The sequence below is a fragment of the Capsella rubella genome, unplaced genomic scaffold, assembly GCF_000375325.1.
Source record: "Capsella rubella cultivar Monte Gargano unplaced genomic scaffold, Caprub1_0 scaffold_6, whole genome shotgun sequence".
Lineage (NCBI taxonomy): Eukaryota > Viridiplantae > Streptophyta > Magnoliopsida > Brassicales > Brassicaceae > Capsella > Capsella rubella.
This window is the reverse complement of record NW_006238918.1, coordinates 15889388-15911017: the sequence shown is the minus strand read 5'-3', so window position 1 is coordinate 15911017 and position 21630 is coordinate 15889388. Positions and strand designations below refer to the sequence as shown.

The window sequence follows — 21630 nt, the reverse complement described above, 5'->3', positions numbered from 1 at the left end:
GAAAACACTATTTGATTGGTCTCCTTTATAATTTTTATTTTATTTTCAAACCTGTCTTGTCATCTCGACTACGACACGTATGTTTTCTTCAATCACGTTTAATTTATCGATACATATCGATTTCGTACACCGCGATAAGAAACAATCAGTTCACAAACGTACTAAATCTTAATTATATGCAACAAAAAAAAAAACATTAGTAATACCTAATCGAATATCATAACAAGCTTTCTGTCGTATGGAGTAATATCAATAATACTATTAAAAGCTGTAATTAAACTGTCTAACGAAAACGTCCATTAAATGATTTGGAGATATGTAATATACTATATGAAAATGTCTTAAGGGGAACTCATCATCATGTAGTAATGACGACGACCTTACTCGATAGGATTCGAGAAGTGTATTAATTTAGTCGCGTTGCATCGCTGTCCACACGGTTGGGTTCATGCATACGTGGTATTTGCTGGCAAGTGGCAGTGAAGTTTCTTGTTTGATATGTATGTTCCATTCATGTCTTTCCCAAGGTGCATGTTTCTTCAAATTTTTCTTTTTTTTCCTTTTTTTTTATTTGTTACTAGAAGAATACTTCATAATTGGTATCGAATAAATTAGAGAAAGAAGAAATGACAATGCATATAGAAGAAGCACATCAAAAAACTCCACACTGTTAGAAATTTAAGTGGTAATCATCATCATTGCCTAAACCAATGATTTTATGTTTGGTTAAAAACCTAAACCAATGGTATAATTATTTTCTTAGATTGGTCGTCGACAACGAAATTTGCTTATGATGAAGGTTTTGTGCATAATTATGAACATGTCCATTTATTTCACTCTAACTAGGAATAGATGTTTGATGGGATACAAGTGAACACGACACAAAGTATATAAAAAGAAAATCATTTAAAGTTACAGAAAAAAATTCGAGAAGGAATTTCGAAATATCAAGAAAAAGGCAATTAAAAACGTAATCTCATTATGTCTTTGAAATCTAAATTAAAAGTTGAGTTATTTGTTTAATTATTAATTTCCTTTTTTGTTGATGTAGAGGATGACAACCCATTCGATTTGAAAGATTAACATAAATAATTTTGATCATACACATATATTGCTTAAATCACACCCGTTTATCTCCCAAAACCTCCATAATTTATATGAGGAAAACAAAACTAATTATTCATATCGCAATTATATTCTTAATTTGTTGGAAAATATTAATTAGAAAGATAAGTGGACAATGACACGAGACAAAGACACAATTTTAGGGCCTTAAATAATTAGGGACAGCATAAACACATGCACTAGTCATGTCTTTATTTAAATTATGTGGTGTTTACTCTAACGACGTTGCTCAAAGTGGTCATAATACTTCTATCGACATATATAATTAATTATCCCGCAACTAAACTAATTAAGCATGTTGCTTATCGAGATTTTTATTTTCATCTTCTTAATTAAGAACTAAGGGGTTTAATCATAACTTTGATGGTAATCAATGTTAATAATAACAACAATAATGATAAAAAGAAAAGAAAAAAAAGGAAGTGTCACAACTTTTTGTCGATTAGAGAAATTATCGCAGCTAAGTTGACTTTAATTGGAAGCAAACGAGAGAAGATGAGAACAATCAAGATGATATTTTGAATATTTCTTTTTATAAAAAAATAGTAATTATTAAGTTTAAATCTGATTATATAAAGTTGGGGGTTCCTATTGAAATTAAGGTTTAAAATGTGTAATAATGGACTTTTACAGGAAACTTTGATAACTGATCGAATAACGTAAAAGCAAAAAAATGATGGAGGTTTGAAGGTTTTAAATTTTGTCTCTTTTTTTCTAAGTAAAAAGTATTTAACCTGTTTCTGGCTTAATTTTAGCAAAGATTTGGTTATATAACCAAAGACTTGGTTGTACTTTATATAAAACTTCAGTTTGACTTTTGAGAAAACTGTGCTAGATCAATCTGGATGTTTCTAATTCACCAAAAAATCTTTAAATACTAACAAAATCATATAAAATAAAAAATTTCAAATAGACAAAAGAGTTTGTTTGTTATTTGTACTTATAATGTTATTGTATTGCTAACCAAATTCATAACCCATAGAATGCATGTTGTTAAGATTTTATAAGAAAACTGCCTCTTGGGCCTAATTATATTGCTACAAATTGGGAAATTGGGCCAAGCTAAACATAAATTGTCATTACGGGCCTCATTTGAACTTATCAATATGTTGGGTCAAACCCAACTCTAAACCCAAACCAGAAAGGAGTACAGTATGTGATGTGTGCACCACACACTCTTATGGTATGAGTAAACGCAGGTGAATATTTCTCATCGTCTTCTTCAGATTACCCAATCTGGAAAAACTCAAGAAGCTGACAAATTTGTAAATTCTCTGCGATTTCCATGGAGTTATCTCTTCTCCGTCCGTCTACTCAATCGCTTCTTCCGTCGTTCTCGAAGCCGAATCTTCGATTACATGTCTACAAGCCTCTTAAACTCCGTTGTTCCGTGGCCGGTGGACCAACCGTCGGATCTTCCAAAATTGAAGGCGGAGGAGGCACCAACATCACGGCAGATTGTGTGATTGTCGGCGGAGGTATTAGTGGTCTCTGTATCGCGCAAGCGCTCGCTACGAAGCATCCTGATGCTGCACCGAATTTGATTGTAACCGAGGCTAAGGATCGTGTTGGAGGCAACATTATCACTCGTGAAGAGAATGGGTTTCTCTGGGAAGAAGGTCCTAATAGTTTTCAACCTTCTGATCCGATGCTCACTATGGTGGTAAGTTCTTGAATCCGAATCAATGTTTATAAAATTAATTTTGAAAGTTTCGTTCTTACTGAGAACAATGTAGTTGAATTTCCTGTATGTTGTAGATGATTTTAAGTGTTTTGAATGTTTTTTATTCGTGAACCGAATCCTAAACCTTCTCTGTTTGGTTAGTTTAGGTTGATAGTGGTTTGAAGGATTATTTGGTGTTGGGAGATCCTACTGCGCCAAGGTTTGTGTTGTGGAAAGGGAAATTGAGGCCGGTTCCATCGAAGTTGACGGACTTACCATTCTTTGATTTGATGAGCATTGGTGGGAAGATTAGAGCTGGGTTTGGTGCACTTGGCATTCGACCATCACCTCCAGTGTGTATTCTGACCACTTTTAGATCAATAAAATTTCTTGCAGAGTTACTTGTAAGTTGGTAGAAGTAGAAGTTGCTCATGTTCTTAGAGTTTGGCAAAGGTGACAGGGTCGTGAAGAATCTGTGGAGGAGTTTGTTCGGCGTAACCTCGGTGATGAGGTGTTTGAGCGCCTGATTGAACCGTTTTGTTCAGGTAGAGTGACAGATAGAGCTTCTTATGACCCATTTCGTTAGATGTTTGCGAATTTGATTATCTAGTGTTCAAGTTCACCCTTGACGCTTTAGATTTCATGCTTTTAGGTGTTTATGCTGGTGATCCTTCAAAACTGAGCATGAAAGCAGCGTTTGGGAAGGTTTGGAAACTAGAGCAAAATGGTGGAAGCATCATTGGTGGTACTTTTAAGGCAATTCAGGAGAGGAAAAATGCTCCCAAGGCAGAACGAGACCCGTGAGTAACATAACCTTTTTCAGCTGTTTTGGGTGTTTCGTCCCTTGATATATATTCGTTAACCAACTCAACCTCCTGCTTCAGGCGCCTGCCAAAACCAAAGGGCCAGACAGTTGGTTCTTTCAGGAAGGGACTTCGAATGTTGCCAGAAGCAATATCTGCAAGGTAAGCCGAGACTTTTCTTTCTCTATTAGAACTGAACAAGGCAAACACTTTCAAATGTCTCTGAAATCCTATGCGCTTTGACAGGTTGGGTAGCAAAGTTAAATTGTCTTGGAAGCTCTCAGCTATTACTAAGCTGGAAAGTGGAGGATACAACTTAACCTATGAGACTCCAGATGGTGTAGTTTCTGTGCAGAGCAAAAGTGTTGTAATGACTGTGCCATCTCATGTTGCAAGCAGTCTCCTGCGCCCTCTTTCTGTAAGTTTCTCGTTTTGCGAACAAGGAATTTGCACAAAAGCGTAGACTTGACAAATTACAAATATGGGTTCTTATATTTGCAACTGTTTTCCTCAGGAATCTGCAGCAAATGCACTCTCAAAACTTTACTATCCACCAGTTGCAGCAGTATCTGTCTCGTACCCGAAAGAAGCAATCCGAACAGAATGTTTGATAGATGGTGAACTAAAGGGGTTTGGGCAATTGCATCCACGCACACAAGGAGTTGAAACATTAGGTAAATATCTTATAGTTTTAACCTTCTATTATGTCAGAATATTCATATAAGTTTCATGCGATTTCTCGGATTTCCCCAGGAACTATATACAGCTCCTCACTCTTTCCAAATCGAGCTCCCCCCGGAAGAATTTTGCTATTGAACTACATTGGCGGGTCTACCAACACCGGGATTCTGTCCAAGGTAATAAACAGTAAGCACTTGTGAATATCTTCCTTCGAACAAGTAGCCCTTAGAACTGATATTTTCCTCTCTCTCTCTCTCTTGGGTTTTGATTCCGCAGTCCGAAGATGAGTTAGTGGAAGCAGTCGACAGGGATTTGAGGAAAATGCTAATTAAGCCTAATTCCACTGATCCACTTAAATTAGGAGTTAGGGTATGGCCTCAAGCCATTCCCCAGTTTTTAGTTGGTCACTTTGATATCCTTGACACGGCTAAATCATCTCTAACATCTTCGGGCTACGACGGGCTATTTTTGGGTGGCAATTACGTCGCTGGTGTGGCCTTAGGCCGATGTGTAGAAGGCGCATATGAAACCGCGACTGAGGTGAACAATTTCATGTCACGGTACGCTTACAAGTAAATGTAAAACATTTTGAATCTCTCAGCTTGCGTGAGTTTTATTAAATATTGTGATACTAAACTTCAATTTCTTGTAATACAATAGATTTTAGTTTACAGTTATAATCTAGGCGAAAGGTCGTTGGTTCTCGCAGTCTAGATTAGATCCGGTATTGACTTTAAACAACTGAGCGTATCTTTGGAAATACCCGATTCGGTCACTGACCCGTCCATCTCCTGGAATCCCACATTCCAAACCACCGTTTATGATGTTGGTGACTAAACCATAACCAACAGTTCGGTTTGCTGCTCTATCTGCTTTCGTCAGTCTGTATCGGTTGACCATAACATCATGACAGGACGGCTTAGGAGTCTGCTCGGTCATCCAAAACCAAAGAGCTGTCTTGAACGCTAAAACAGAGTTGTTGGCTACTAGTTCTGGGTTCTGTAGACCATCAAAACCCAATGCTCGACCCGCCTGTCCGTAATTGTAATTCCTATTTATCCCAAAAAAAAACAAAAGCTAAGATACATATCACAAGTGTGGAAAAGATGGTGCAACTGTTTTAACATTTTCATGGGTTTGTTTATATATAATATATCAATCACAAGAAGTATTGGAATGAAACATGGTTGTTTGTAAAAATTAATGGACTCACCAAGAAAGTTGAATGGGACCTCTTCCTTTGTAAGATTTGCCAGTAACACAAGGCCAATTCTTATTAGTTTCATCGCAATAATTACTCTGTGGACTTACTTCCTCTTTAAAACAAAGTCCCCACGCGTAAGGTCCGTCCGGTGCCGTGGCCCAACCACCTGTAGTCTCGTGAGATATTTGCGCCAAAAACGCAGCTACCTCTCGCCGCCTTGTCCAAAAGTTCCCTACGCTCCCGAACCTCGGGAACCATCTTGTAGCTTCCACAAAAGCTTCGTAGGGGTAGAAACCTTTCGCAGGGCATGCGTTGTTGTCCTTGTGGATGAAGATTTGGTCGTAGAGAGATATTGGGACTAGACTCATGATTCGTGCGGGTTTATACTTGGAGTGGTTATGAGCTTCGGTTTCATGGAGAGAGGATGATATTGAGAAGATGAAGAGGAAGAGACAGAGCAATAGAGAAATTCGTTTCTCCATGTTTGTTCTTTATTGTCTTTGTGCGAGAAGATGGGGCTTTTGCGTCGTTGTTATATAGAGATGTAGTAGTAGTAATGCGAAGACTTTACCTATTATTACATGTTTTTGATTTGGTCAACGTTTTGACCTTTTTTTAGTGGAGTTTATTGTTTTTATATTTATATAGTTTTATTTTATTTTAAAGTTTACTTTACTTTTTTGGTTTCTTCTATCAACATAGACCCATTCTTGATTGGGAATATATTATAAAAATTACATTAGTTGCAAACCTGATTAACAATTGAAATTCAATTGAGTAAAACTTATAAGAAGACTAAACTGAATATTATTGTGGGTAACTAAAGTTTTCTTGGAAGTTATATATAGTAAGTTATATATGATTAAACTTTTTAAAAAGAAAAGTTGTACCAAACTGAATATGCTGAAATTTGTTTTTATTGAAGTCTTATTATACAAACTATCAAAGACTGTTTTTGAAGGTAAAGGAAAAAAAAAGGTTTGGGGTCGGTGGCTAAGTAAACATGAAAAGCGCCAAGCAACTTGTGAAATGAGTTGGACCAAGTCGTGTCGACGGCTCTTAATAAGATAAGCTCCAAATTGTTATAAAGAAAAATAGTAAAACACCAACCTATACATAGAGTTGAATAAGGTTCTTGACTTATTGTATAATGTCATCATTATTATTCTTTGGATATTGTTTTGTTTTGAGTTATAATAGGTAAATGCTTAGACCAATTAATACGACCACATGATAACACAAAAGAGACGTTTAGTTCCACTACATTGGTGCGATGTGAAGTGATCACCATTGCTTTAATTTACACTTCCATTTTTATATCATCAAACGTTATGTATAGTTTATTCAACTGGTCTTACTTCGAATCTCGTCAACTGATAGTTGAAACTCAAAAGAATATATCCTTTGTTTTTTTGCTCAATTCCAATGAAATAATAGAATCATACAAGAAAACAAATTACCAATATCAAACAATAACCATGTTAGGAGATAGAAACACTGCAGAATTTATCTCATCATGTGTTTATGTAAAAAAAATCTCATTTTTACTATTGAACTTATTTTCTTTGAGATGATATAACAATAAATCTTAAAATATATATTTAGAAAGAAAAAAAAACAGATACCACGAAATATTGTAAGGCGATTTGGGCTGAAAACCAAACAAGGAGCAAAAATTAGGCCCATTATCAAATGTGAACATTTTCCTAATGTGAAAATGAAACTCTCCTCCACTCGTCGCATAAGAGAAAAATGTTCACCATTGATTTAGACAACCTTAATCTTTATCTAGCTTTATATAAAACTTTTATAGGATTTTCATTGTAGTAAACCAGGTTGAGTTCAAATGTCAAATCCCGTTTTCATAAAAGCCAATAGCAAAGACCAAACAATTAAGTTTTACTTTTACTGTCTTTTTGACCTAATATGAGCATTTTTTTCTACGAAACCAAATGAGTACTGAAGAAGTAGTAACAAAGGGGATCTCTGAAAATAGAGTTGCTTTCACATATGAATAAATTTGTCTACTAAATTTTGTTGCTCTAATAAAAGAGTATACACTACCACAACTAATTCTTATGTATTCGATGTTTTCAGCGAATGGAGTATGATGTGAATTCAAGAACCAATCATACTGCAGCTCATACATAAGTTGAATTAAGTTTTGAGTGTGTGAAAGACCACTGATGATCACAAACTATATATATGCATTTGATGTACGCTTTATTAATTATTTCTAAATATATATATATATATATATATATATATATATTTTTCTAACTAGAGCACAGTGTCTAAACCTAATTAGTTAGTTACATATGTATACTCACTATTTTAAGAAAATTTATATATTGGGTAAGAAAAGTTGATCAATTAGTCAGTAATTGGCTTTCGTTTTCACTCACCAAACCCTAATTGTCATGATTGGAAAAGTATTAAACTTGCTTTTGTTTTTGGCGTATACTCTAACTAGCTAAAATGTTATGGTCAATTAATTGTTAATTTTTTCAATATATTTATAATAGAATTAAGTTGATTTTTTCATTATTAAGTTTGGATTTAGCTAGGTATATAATTAAGTTGATTTTCATTTAATACCACAAAAATCAGACTCAAGAGTCCGGCGTTTGAATAACTCTTTCAGACAAAAAGTATGAGACTATTAGAATTTTGGTGGTAGTATACTGAGAAACAAAAACTTATAAATGGTAATTTCAATATCTCTATATAAGAAAATTTTAAATCTTGAACAATGGAAAATACAGTTTACTAGTAAAAGTTTATACACTGTTTTTATCTTTCTAAGTAGTTTTTTTTTTAATTTTATACACTGTTTTTAAGAAGTTCGATATTATTATCGTCGAAAACTTTAGACTATGTCTGAAGATGAGTATGCTTTCTTGGCAAGCTAATCACTGATAAAACGTAGGTAATCTCAAGTGGCCATGTTATCCATATAGAATGTTTCACATGACACAGAACAGTACTAGCTCAAACTCTGGATCGAAATGAGTTTTTTCTTTTTATCATAAGTTAGCGATCATACGTGAATTACAAAAGTAAAACCAAATTACGTCCTTGTGATGATAATTTCAACGTCAACCTCATATCCTAAACAAACGTGGCCTCTTTATACAAAATTTAGATTTAATTGGAACTAAAATCCATCCACAGACTGGCAAAAGTATGACGACTCTATTTTTTTTTATATGTTTTCTTCAATATCTAGAGACTAAAAAAGAGCATGTTGCGGAAATGGCACATGTACATTTATGAACTATATAGATATCGCAACTTATAAAATTCTATTACTGACTACTGAGAGTAGTAGTAGTTAACGCTTGGAAGATATATGTGTCTAAGTGTGATTATCGTTTTTTAGTTAGTTCTTAATGATATCGAATTTTCTAAGTATTTTCTCTTAAAGTTTGGTTTTAGAAGAAGGAGAAGTTGACATAAAGAAAAAATGAGAGAGAGAGATGGAAGAATTATAACAATCAAAGATGTTTCTACGTATAATATGATTAAACCATTTTTTTCTTAAACTGATTAAACCTAGCTATAATAATATAATATTAATGATAATTACGTATTTACGTGGTTCATTTGACTTTTGTTAGACCATGTGGACGGATGCACAAATACAAATTCACTAGTAAAGTCTATACATTTATATAAATTATCGCCCTTAATTGGACGTGCATATCGGTGGATTAGTTAACTAATATACACATGAGCATGACAAGTTAACTATAATATTCTCCGACTAGTTAGTTGTCTACTAAATAAAAAGTCTCTCTATGCGTCTCATCAAAGATATACTTTCACCCATACTCATATATATATAATACATAATATATGTGGATCATCGCAATTTGAAAACGTTCGAATCGTGTTAGGAAGAAATGAAAGTACTATATTGATGAACTAGTATAATTTAATTAATCATATATAAATTCAAAGAAACCTCACATATTTAGAAGCAAAAACAAGTTGAAACCAACAAAATTTAATATTAAACGAATACATCTCTAGATATCTACATATATAATTCATCAAGATTTTCATATTCATTGTGTTTGTATAAGTTACCCTGTAATCCTGTGCACTACTTTGCGTCTATCTATAGAGACACATTCATCATTCATGCGATATTAATTAGAAGGGTATGCACCGCTAAGTCTACATGTAAAATTGACGTGCTTGAAAACGAACACATGCGTCGTGATATGCATAAATCAACGAATGGGTTTTTAATAAAATATTAGTAGAAGATATAGACAATAACAAAATAATTGAATTCGGGAGTGAGCTAGTGTGAAATTGTGGATACGAATTAAAAGAGGGTCGCTCCCTTTTCAAAGTTGCTACGAAAAAGATTGGCAATTTGATGCCTAATCCCCCTACATGCCGGTCCCATTTCATTTTGGACCTCGTCGCTTCTGCATTATTTCAAAATGAATACAAAATAAGTATGTGATACAAAATATATATATGTACAGCTTTAACATTTGTAATCATCGATACATTTTATGTATATTTTTGGTTTGATGTGTTTAAATTTGAAAGGTTTTCAAACACATTAACTGAGTATTCGAAATGCTACATAACGATATATATATATATTTTTAAAATATACTCAAATATATATATATATATATATATAATTTTGATTATATTCAAGTATATATATTAAAAATATATATATATGATTACAAAATATTAGTTTAAATATGGTAGGGTTTTTAACCAAGTACATAAATATATTGACCCAATTTTTTTTTTATAAAAATAAATAGGTAAAATAGACGATAAACTTGTTCTATGATATATATAGTATATACGATGAAATTAGTGTTAAACGAGTCTTTAAGAAATGAATGGTTGATAATGTGTCACAGTGCTTTAACTAAATGTTGCAAACTTTTATAACCTTGTAGCATTGTAGGTACATGATCCGAAGCTATTGGATTACTTATGATTATCTAAAATTTAATACATAATTTACTTAAATAATAGAATACATTACAATATATATTCGAGATACAGTATATGCATAATGCGTAATGCATGTGAGGAGAGTAAATATAAAGGTAGCTAGGTTAGGAGGTCAAACTTAATTAATAAACCTAGCTAGACTTCCACGATCCCTCTCACTAGTTAACAACTACGTGAAAATATATATACATAGCCGCGGACCATATTGCATGATTAATTCCTCTTCTTTAATTTGATTTATAACTTACATATATATGTAACGTATTATGTACGTTGTGCATATATTACAGAAAAAAAAATACAGAAAAATGATATAATAATTTAAAGAGGGAAAAAGTGGACCATATGTATAAAATCTTGCCCATCTAATTTCTTGTTTCTTTTTGCCACCCAAACGTGTGGGCAAAGTGTGTGTGGGGACTAATTTGTAGACTTTTTATTCAACTCGATCGTCTTTATAATTTGCTTGTTTTGGGATTTACCCTAAGCGCCGTTTTCGTTTACTCGATCGAGTTCTTCCCCATGATCCCAATTTTAGGTTTTCTTTATTTGTTTATGTTTGGAAAGTATAAATTATTCATCACCATGTAAATATAGTTTCTTCCAGTCCAAAAACACTCTAGGTTCGGCATATATGACGTGATTCTTTCAAGTTTTGGGAATAATTTGTAGTTACTTCTCTGTATGTCAAAGAAAGAATGAAAAAGGTAGCTTATATATATTGGTTATAGCTAATCTTATAGATGTGTCATTTCGCCAAACTCTTGTATAAGCTATAGCTAGCTAGTCTCTGGTCTGTGAAGGCACTCTAAGGTTTTACTCATGACAAGTTTTATGCTCTGAGCAACGCACTGAGAGAACAAAAGAGAGATAATGTGTCATCTCTTCCAATTTTATATGAATCTCACAAACTTTTTGACTACAAAATTTCTTTACATTTCCGGAATTTTGCATTTGTATATCGTATTTTTTCATATCATTAATATAATTGGTTTATAAATGAGTCATTGTAAATTACACGTGTTAATTAGACTGATTAGAAATAAAGGGTAATGGACAAAAGCAAGTATATAAGGTTAACCTAATCTTACCTTAAAATATCATTTTTCTTTTCAGGATTTCCAAGACGAAGACGGATTGTATGAAACGTGTCTATTTCACAAATGAATAAATAGTGATATTTTGGTTACTGTAAAATAAAACTTAATTACTTTTTCTTTCACTAAATGTAATATAATATTTGATTATTTTTTTTGTAAACATGTTAATATTCTTGTACTTTTTCATATGTTTTTTTTGTTTTTACAGAATACAGAGAATCAAACAAAGAAAAATAGAATACTAAAATTTAAGACATATAACATATTTGATAATTTACGTTTTGCATTGCTATTTTTATAAATCATTTCAAGAAAGAAACCAAATAGCATTTATTATTAAACTATATTTAAACTTATCATTGACTTGCTGATATATGAAATCTCCTCACATGGAAATTGCAACGATCACGACTTCAAAGTTGAAATGTTGGACTTAAAAATTTGTATATGTAATGTTTAAACAAAAAAAAAACAGAAAAACTCATATATATATATATATATAATGTATTAAAAATCTCTCGGTGCTCTTCTTATATTATAAGTGTATCAATTATCAAAATATGATTTCTCGTTTTCTTATATTTAATTAGTACTAAGTACGATTGTGTAATGTATAATTAAATTAAAAAAACCCTAGAGGAAAAGGACCTTCCAGCTGTAGATTTCAGTGTCAACTAGGAAACATGGCATCATTGACCAAAGTTCTTTCCACATCTTCCTTTATAATTATTTTTTCCTTTATATTTTAATAGATAATATCGACATTTGTATTAATTAACAACATCCTCATCTATACTATTAAAATGGAAGCATTTTTTGTAAGTGTTGCCAAACAAAAATAAATAAAAAGAATGAAATAAAATGTGATCCCAACCATGTAGCCAAACACATTTAAAGACAGCAAAAAAAATTTGAATAAAAAAAAAAAAACTATCTACTATAGTTATGGAAATAATATTGATTTGTTTACCATAAAAATTGGATTATTAAATTCAAAATAGAAAATATCTAAATATATTAATTTCAGTTTTATGTCTTTTGTAAATTTTTTAGAAATAATAATTTATATTCACTAACACCTAATAAAAATGATCATATATATTAGAAAATGAAATATCATATTTTATGAAAATTAAAAAGAAAAATAATTATGTTAGATTATGAATAAGCGACTAATAAAATTGTACATAGCATAAAATGTGAAGAAATATATAACATAAATAATTACATCATTTAATTTTCAAAAATGATATAATCTTAAAAAACAATTACATTTTATGTAATCCCAAATCTATATCCAAACCTCCTTAAAAACATATCTATCCGATTTTTTTTTTTTTTAAATCGGATCTTTAAATTTTCAAAATCTTTTGTTTCGATCTTTCCAATTAATTTCCAGCAGATTATATTTTTAAAAAAATACTCAATATAAGGAAAATCTATATATATAAAAAATCGAAATTAATTAGCACATGTATAACAGCTTAATCAATTAAACATTAACTATTTTTGAGATCTTTTAAATATATAGCAATATAAAATTCAGAATCTAAATCTTAACAGATATGATTTTAAATACTAACTATATTTTGATTTTTATTAAAATATAAATTCATATCCATGTTTACTTACCAAATGTGCACACAATAATAATTACTACCACCTCAAATATTGACATTTCCAATAGAAAAAAGTGTATATATAAGAATAAAAAAAAAACAATTACGAATGCAATTAAAAAAAAAACTACTCCCTCAGTTTCATTTTAAGTGATGTTTTAACCTTCAAATTTTTTTTTTCAATTTAAGTGATGTTTTCAATTTTCTATGCAAATCTTTAATGTATTTAATAGATTTTGACCAATCATTATTATATCATATTTTCTTATTGGTTGAATTCATTGTATTTAATGGAATTTTTATGGAAAAAAAATTATATGTTTTCCTAATCTGGTGAAACAACCTTAAACATAACTTAAAATGAAATAGATGGAGTATTAAAATAGTCCATATACTGATAATAGTAATTAGGTTTAGCTTAAAAATAATATATAGTTTCACACTTACAATCCTTAGTAAATTTTTCAATAGTTTTCTATCTTTTTAATTTGTAAACTATAAACATTTTAGACAATCTCCTATTTGTCTAAAACAATTAATGTTATAGATAAATATACATCATTTAAAACATATTTTAATATTTTAATACTTCAGTTTCTATAAGTTATTTTAACAAGTTTTAAAAATAATACGAACTTCCTAAAGAAAACTCAAGTCACTTTAAATTTTACTTTAGATAAATTCAATTTCAATGTTCAAATATCAGATAACAAGTATGATACATGAATATGAATTTGAATTGTTAAATTCACTTTTAACTTTCTAATTTTAATAATATATTTCAAAACATGAAATATCGGGTACATGTAATTTGATACATCAAAATATCAACTAAACTATTCATGATAGATTATGGGACAAAAAATTTAGCTAACGTGAATTCAAGAAAAACATATGCGGACATACTATTTACTAATCTGGATTACAGGAAATTTGTTTTTTGCGGGTCAAATTATTTTAATCTATATTGAGTTAAAAATATTTTTAGTGTGGAGCATGCATAGGAACGTGTTTGACCCATTGAAAAATATATTTAGACCATCCGGGGGCAAATGTTTTAATTTATTATCATTGTTTAAATCATGTTTGTAGCTCACAGTTCACACTCAATCTGGATCCGCTATCATGTCGATCTGACATTCACAAATTTCATGAAAGCAAACCAATATTAGTTTATGTTATAAACGCTATAGAGAATAAATATATCTACAAATAAAACCCCACATTTATGTGTTACTTTAAATCGTTAACTTATTTTCTTATATGTTCGAAAAAATATACCATCTTAAAGAGTAAATTATTATTAAAATAGTTATGAGATGGAAAAACATGAGTACATGACATATTAGGACGCACGGGTCATGATTTCTGTCTCGAAATATACAAACCACATTTTTTTACTATTTTTTTTAGTGTACATCTGTCCAAAACAAAATTGTATCGTTCTTTTTTTGTTTAAGGTGATTTAAAAACAAATCAAATATTAAACTGGTACGGGTTTTGATTATAAATATTAATATCATTCCTAAAAGTTACGTTTACAAACATACCCTGTAGGAATGCAATATATTTAAAAATTAATAACAAATTTTATTTTAAAAATCAATCCCGCACGTACGTGCGGCTCCAAATCTAGTAATACATTATTTTCTTCTTCTAATCACAAAGAGAATGGTCGACGAGTAGAAACGTGTAACGAAAAGAGACAAAAGTCAGTTTATCATGTAATTATTTGAAATTTTATACTTGTATTAAATTTTTTATAAATAATGATTTTGAAATTAAAAAGCGATGTTGAACATCAAAAATGAATATTTCAATTATGTGTAAGCATTCAATACGTCAACCAATAGGAAACAGTCAAATTCCTTTATTTTCCTTTTCCATATTGTTTGAAATTTCCTTCAGTTTCATTATAAATGAGTTAAACATCGTTTATAAAATTTCCACACTATATTAAATAGGCCTAAAATTTATATATCATACATTTTATAATTATATTTCTGTCTTATGAGTACTACTAAATCAACATTTTAAAAATAAATTTGGAATTTTCTTTCATTAAATATATCAAAATCCTATATCTATATATATTTATTGAATGATATATCTATATATATTTATTGAATGATATATCTGAGAAAAAACAAAAGTTTCATCCCAGAAAAAATTTTAGCGCCAGTAGCCTTTAGGATGATCCAAATCTGGTCTAGTAATTTCTATTTTATTTTGATCTAAAACTAAAGATATTGTATGTCAATTTCCAGAAAAAAAAAAAAAAAAGAAAGTTCTTCATCTTAGGTTTACATATCTTAAACTAAACAAAAATTCCAAAAGAACTTAATCAGTAAAAGTTCTCATTAACTAAGTTACTTTATAAAAACCATCTAACCTAATTAGTAAATAGTTATTCTAGTATAACTTAACACATCTTTTATACTAGGTGTGAAAATGGATTAAGATATTATGAAAATACATAATACTAACAATATCATAAGCCATCAAAATATAAAACTCATAAATATCTGAATTTCCAATCAGTAAATATATAATCAAAAAAAAAAAAAGTTGGAGAAAACGAATCAAGAGAGAGAGAGATATCAAATCTAAATCTGAAACAAATCATCATATAAATAAATTTCTAATGACCTTGCACGACGGTCTTCTCTGAGCTCGTTGACGATGACAGATTTAACAAAAATTTGGATTACTATTATTGTTAGTAAATCAAATATAAAGAACTGTATGTGATAATATATATAAAATGTTGAAAGACTTGGTTAGTACTTACTTTAGGGGAATTTTATATTCTATGCCACTTTTAAAACTCAAAAAATTAAAACTGCCACTTTCTGTTAAATATTTTATGGAGTGCCATAATAGGTATTCAAAAAGACAGAATTGCCCTTATCCATTTAGTAGAGATTTTGTTTTTAGTTTAAAAAAAAATAAAAGGGATGGGATATTTTATCTGACAGCAAAAAGTAGCATTTAATGGGGTTAATGTATGTTAATATCCAGAGGATAATTTTTAATGGGTGATATAGGTCTGAGATTTAATGGAAAACAAGTAAAAAACAGATTTCGATGAGTATTAATGGAGGACAAGTAACAGAGATTTTCTGGAAGTGGTCGGTGCTGAAAAATGAGAAAAACACATTTTTGGTTGTCCATTGCTATGTTGTCCTTTGCTATGTTGTGTCGTCATATAGAGATCCTAAAGATCAAAATTTGTCCATCAATAAATAACAAAAGGAAAGGACAAATAGTAGAAAATCTCACAAAAATATAAATGGTCCATCTCATAGTTTACCTAGGCTGAGGAGGATTGTCTATTGGACTAACTGATGGACAACTTTATTCTGTAGATCCGATGAACAATCTCTAGAATAAATGTCAGAGGACGACTTACGATGGACAAAAAAACTCATGGACACAATTTGGTATAGATCTGGTCTATAAAAACATAAACTGGACGAATGTAGAACATCTCACAAAAATATAAATCGTCCATCTCATAGTTTACTTGGTCTGACGAGGATTGTCTATTGAACTAACTAATGGACAACTTTGTTCTGTTGATTCGATGAACAATCTATAGAATAAATATCAACAGACGACTTACGATGGACAAAAAAAACTCATGGACATAATTTGGTATAGATCTGGTTTATAAAAATATACATTCACGGTGTCCGATGGACAACTCCACCTGCGTTATTCGAGAAACTCGGCCGGAAACGAAGAAATTCTGGCGTGTGGTGATTCAAGACTGTCGCCTCCATGTTCACCGATGTCGATTGGAAACGCTGCAGGATGTGGTCAAGCATCCATGAGATCTGAAGTAAAAGGGGGTAGGATTAATTTGTGTGCAAATAACAAAGGTTTGGAAAAATATGAACTTGAGCTGAGGTTTAGAAGAAGATGAACTTGAACTGAGGTTTGGAAGAACAGAAGCTTGGAAGAAGATGAATCGTACACAAAAAAAAAAATTATTTTTAATTATATAAAGGCAAAAACTTTTTGTCAGACATCAACAATATCTCATCAGCTTTAACAAATTTAAGATGTTGACTGCTGAGGATAAAACTGTCATTTAATATTGCCTTTGTGGCATGTGAGAAAACAAAACAACAGATGTGGCATTGGGAAAAAGTTTTGACACTGTTCATGTTATTGGCTATAATTTTCTCCTTACTTTAGTAGTAATAGCTTTCAATGGAAATGGTCTTTCAAAGTTTTGTTATATATATGATTCGTTTCCTCACCGTCCGATAGTGCCACCGTTATGCCGTGCCGTCAACTCCGTTGACTTCCAAGACAACGCTTCTTGTCTTTTTCTCCGTCAACTTTCTCCTTAACGGCTACCTTCACGGATACGATTTTACACGTCATGATTTCGATCTTACCCTTTTGTATTTTTCCACGTCTACATCTCTGACGTCATATATCCCTAATTGTCTTCATTTTTTAATTATTATTTGGACAACCTTTCATTTCAATAGATTAACCTTCCAAAACTGTTTATAAAAAAAAAAAACTAGAAAGAAACCAAAATAACAATAACGACATATATAAATAATATTGAGATCAAATCTGACATTTACGAACCACAACTCTCACGATCGTTCGTCTGTCTTCTTATATTTATTTTAAAGGTTAAGAGAAAGAGTCAGACTCATACTCTTATCATAAAAAAAATCTCAACACGTCATTTAAACATTATATATATAAGAAATTAAGAATATAGCTCCCACAATTTTCATTTTAGGTTTTTCTTTTTATTATATACTACTATATATAAGAACGACTAGATAAATTTACGCATAATTTATGTGATTAGTTAATTAGTAGTATAAAATAAATCATCATGAATTCTAAAAATTACCAACCAACTAAATAATAAAATTGTTGCTTGGTGATCATTTAAAAAAAAAATGTGTAACATTTGACAAAAGAGTGATTTCTCGTTGAAAATAAAGACACCTTTAGCTAAGACTTTACACAACTTCGATCATTGTCCTCTATCATAAATTTTAGTCTTTATATATTGCGACTCTTTCCTTTTTTATTTTATTTTTCTTCTTTCTCTCTACCTATCTCTCTATCTCAATCTCTATCTCTTTCTTTTGTCTGCAAATGGATGAACATACTCAAGATCCTCGTGAAATTGCTTTCTTGCACTCCGGAGAATTTCCCCGGGGAGATTTCGACTCTAAAGATCATCAACCAGACGAGTCTTCCGAGGAACATCTTCACGATGAGTCGTCCTCTATCAAAGAAGTTGATTTCTTCTCACCTAAAAGTCAGCCGTACGATGATATTGGCCAAGTGAGAACGACGATCATCGTTGGATCTTCCGGTTTTAATGTAAGGTTTTAGATGATTATTAGATATATATATAAATAAATATATATGTATGTTTTGGGAGTTAGTAAATTCATTACATAAAATTTTCGTTGCATATTAATTAGGATAACTTGGGTATGGTAAATTTATGTCATGGAACATCAAGCGATGATGGCGACGACAAAACCAAAACCAAAACCCAAGTAAGTGTTTCTGAGTTGTTAATTTCATCCTTCGATATAATTCCAGGGTTTATTTTGGTTAACATAGTTTCAGTTTTTAATTTGTAGTAAGAATAATTCAGTACTTAATTATATCCAAACAATTTGTATTGGTAAACTAATCAGATAGTAAATCTTTGTTGTATTCTTTGAATATTATTATCTTATCATGTTGAGTGTATAAATGCGCTTTTTCATTTATGTATATACACAATTTTCTTTTTCTTGTCAATTGTCATATATACAAAATTGTAGGACGTTGTTAATAAGTGAGTTGTTTGATTTTAACAATTTGCAGATTATTAGGCTGAAATTGGAGCTAGAGAGGCTCCACGAGGAGAATCACAAGCTGAGGCATTTATTAGATGAGATCAGTCAGAGTTACAACGACCTCCAAAGAAGAGTTTTGTTGGTGAGACAGACACAAGTGGAAGGTCTTCATAAACAACATGAGGTACACCTTTTTTTTTTTTTTGTCAACAAAACTAATGAGGTACTTGATAAATGATAAGTACAGCAAAATATATAATATTATAGATTAGTTTCAATAATTCAATATGTCACAAATAAATTACAGTATGATATTTGGGTATCTAATTGATGTAGTTCGGTTATGTATTAAGTTTTTTCATCCCTACCTAATAATACTGCCTAGATTTTAAAAGCCATAAGCAAACTAAATAAATACAGCTTTTAAATTGATATAACATGAAGAAATATACACAAATGACTCGGTCAAGTACCTCATTAGTTTTGTTGACAAAAATATTTTTTTTGTATTCTCTACAACTAAATATTAAATGGAGAATTAAATTTTGTATTTTGTTCGGAGATATTTCAAACTTAAAAAATCTTCAATTATAGTTAGGTACGTTCCTCTATATGCATCACATTTTCTTCTGTCGACAATTTTGTATCATACGAGTCTTTGCCTTAGATTTTCAATATTTGAATATGTCTATAGGTGAATACATATGTATGTGGTAGGTTATCAATTGTCTATACATATGTGTTTGTTTGTGTATCTTGTATTTGTGTAATCGTGAGTCAATAGCTATAATTTTTTGGGTGAATTTACTTTCAATTTTCATACGAAATACATTTCCTTATTATTATTTTTGTTTGTTGAAAAGGATACAACTCAAGCTGGTTCGTCACAAGCTCTAGAGGACAGAAGACCAAAGCATATGAACAATGAAATTTCAGCCACCACCTTGAAACGATTGTCACCGGAAGATGAGGATGATCGTGATGATATGCACCGAGGATCACCAAAAACTCCAAGATTAGACCAAAACAAGAGTGCAAATCATGAAGAACAACAAAACCCTCATGATCAGTTACCCTTTAGAAAAGCTAGGGTTTCCGTTAGAGCTAGATCTGATGCCACTACGGTAACTTTCTAACTCTACGTACATGTATGTTACTAATTATTATTTTTTCTTAACATATACATATGAGTAAGAAAAATTAAACTAAATTTGTAACTTATATTAATAGGTAAATGACGGATGTCAATGGAGAAAATATGGTCAGAAAATGGCCAAAGGAAATCCATGTCCTCGCGCTTACTATCGTTGCACCATGGCTATTGGTTGCCCTGTTCGTAAACAGGTTAGTATTGATAATTTTTTACTATATATATTATACCAAAAAAACACTGGAAATAAAAATTATTTGATGTTAAAATTTTGTATATATTAATCTATAAAGTTTTATTTTTGGGGGTCAATAATATGTATCATGCGGATATAAATCTTAAAAACTGATACAATGACAACGCTAACAATAAGTCACATATCCTTGTCAACTTATAAAAGTGTACGCAATTTAGAAAGTTTTAAAGAAGATTACATAAATTAATTCCAAATTTAGGAAGGCTTTACTAAATCCACTTGGTAACAAAATAGTGTATATTGTTATTTTTGAATAACTTAAAAGTAGAGTGAGACATATTGTTTGTTAATAAATACTCGATCGTTTTTTACGTAACAAAATTATATAATTAGCTTATTTGGATGTAAATAGGTCCAACGATGCGCAGAGGATACAACTATTTTGACAACAACGTACGAAGGAAACCATAACCATCCACTTCCACCGTCAGCGACAGCCATGGCCGCAACCACCTCAGCCGCAGCCGCAATGCTCTTATCCGGCTCCAGCACAAGCAACATCCACCAGACTCTCTCTAGCCCCTCCGCCGCATCATCATCTTCATTCTACCATAACTTCCCATACACCTCCACGATCGCCACACTCTCCGCATCCGCTCCTTTCCCCACTATAACCTTAGACCTCACCAACCCTCCTCGACCGCTACAACCACCGCAGCAGTTTCTGAGCCAGTATGGTCCCGCAGCGTTCTTACCAAACGCTAATCAGATTAGGTCTATCAATAATAATAATAATAATAATAATGCGCAGTTATTATTACCTAATCTGTTGGGTCCACAAGCAGCACTACCACGTGACATGGTCGATTCAGTAAGGGCTGCGATCGCGATGGATCCGAATTTCACGGCGGCGCTTGCGGCTGCGATCTCAAACATTATCGGAGGAGGTAATAACGACAATAATGATATTAATAATAACAAGGTTGATGGAGCTAGTAGTAACGGAGATTCGCCACAGCTTCCTCAGTCTTGCACCACTTTCTCTACTAACTAAACCAATTTAGTACCATTATTATTAAATATGTTATCTTATTATTATTATTATTACACACACATATATTATATATTATGCGTATTATTAAATTTGCTGGTGTACATTATATATATATATATATATATATATAAATATGGTCAAAATGGATATGGAGGGAGAGAGCTCTTCTAGGTTTTTTTTACAGGACTCGATTTTGG

General features: G+C 31.2%; 3 protein-coding genes across 5 annotated transcripts; 2 read left to right on the top strand and 1 right to left on the bottom strand.

Annotated features, from left to right (window-relative positions):
* The first annotated feature begins 2360 nt into the window (after nucleotides 1–2360).
* On the top strand, nucleotides 2361–5020 carry LOC17883357 (protoporphyrinogen oxidase 1, chloroplastic). 2 transcript variants are annotated; one of them, XM_023780669.1, is made up of 10 exons: nucleotides 2361–2788; nucleotides 2956–3141; nucleotides 3249–3333; nucleotides 3441–3588; nucleotides 3673–3753; nucleotides 3838–4009; nucleotides 4106–4265; nucleotides 4345–4448; nucleotides 4549–4832; nucleotides 4933–5020. In XM_023780669.1, exons 1-10 carry the CDS (start codon nucleotides 2411–2413, stop codon nucleotides 4937–4939), a joined length of 1605 nt encoding a protein of 534 aa, XP_023636437.1. In that variant the 5' UTR covers nucleotides 2361–2410; the 3' UTR covers nucleotides 4940–5020. The 2 variants fall into 2 exon arrangements, with proteins under 2 accessions (XP_023636437.1, XP_006287456.1); XM_006287394.2 differs by having other exon boundaries at nucleotides 4549–4943.
* On the bottom strand, nucleotides 4852–5997 carry LOC17883955 (chitinase 10). Its single transcript, XM_006286677.2, has 2 exons — nucleotides 5486–5997; nucleotides 4852–5323 (listed from the first exon to the last, which is right to left on the bottom strand). The coding sequence occupies exons 1-2, from the start codon at nucleotides 5956–5958 to the stop codon at nucleotides 4954–4956; spliced, it is 843 nt and encodes a 280-aa protein (XP_006286739.1). The 5' UTR covers nucleotides 5959–5997; the 3' UTR covers nucleotides 4852–4953.
* Nucleotides 5998–18289: 12292 nt separating this feature from the next.
* On the top strand, nucleotides 18290–21522 carry LOC17882899 (probable WRKY transcription factor 47). 2 transcript variants are annotated; one of them, XM_006287535.2, is made up of 6 exons: nucleotides 18290–18563; nucleotides 18668–18745; nucleotides 19062–19217; nucleotides 19897–20157; nucleotides 20264–20377; nucleotides 20792–21522. In XM_006287535.2, exons 1-6 carry the CDS (start codon nucleotides 18333–18335, stop codon nucleotides 21431–21433), a joined length of 1482 nt encoding a protein of 493 aa, XP_006287597.1. In that variant the 5' UTR covers nucleotides 18290–18332; the 3' UTR covers nucleotides 21434–21522. The 2 variants fall into 2 exon arrangements, with proteins under 2 accessions (XP_006287597.1, XP_023636950.1); XM_023781182.1 differs by lacking the exon at nucleotides 18668–18745.
* Nucleotides 21523–21630: the final 108 nt, after the last annotated feature.

Excerpts from the sequence above, each read along its gene's own strand:
- LOC17883955 (XM_006286677.2), bottom strand. The coding sequence starts at position 5,958 with ATGGAGAAACGAATTTCTCTATTGCTCTGTCTCTTCCTCTTCATCTTC. Across the intron at positions 5,324-5,485 it reads GGTCCCATTCAACTTTCTTG|GAATTACAATTACGGACAGG; the intron begins GTGAGTCCATTA and ends TGGGATAAATAG.
- LOC17882899 (XM_006287535.2), top strand. The coding sequence starts at position 18,333 with ATGGATGAACATACTCAAGATCCTCGTGAAATTGCTTTCTTGCACTCC. Across the intron at positions 18,564-18,667 it reads TTGGATCTTCCGGTTTTAAT|GATAACTTGGGTATGGTAAA; the intron begins GTAAGGTTTTAG and ends CATATTAATTAG. Across the intron at positions 19,218-19,896 it reads GTCTTCATAAACAACATGAG|GATACAACTCAAGCTGGTTC; the intron begins GTACACCTTTTT and ends TTTGTTGAAAAG.
- LOC17883357 (XM_006287394.2), top strand. The coding sequence starts at position 2,411 with ATGGAGTTATCTCTTCTCCGTCCGTCTACTCAATCGCTTCTTCCGTCG. Across the intron at positions 3,334-3,440 it reads GATTGAACCGTTTTGTTCAG|GTGTTTATGCTGGTGATCCT; the intron begins GTAGAGTGACAG and ends TCATGCTTTTAG. Across the intron at positions 4,010-4,105 it reads GTCTCCTGCGCCCTCTTTCT|GAATCTGCAGCAAATGCACT; the intron begins GTAAGTTTCTCG and ends TGTTTTCCTCAG.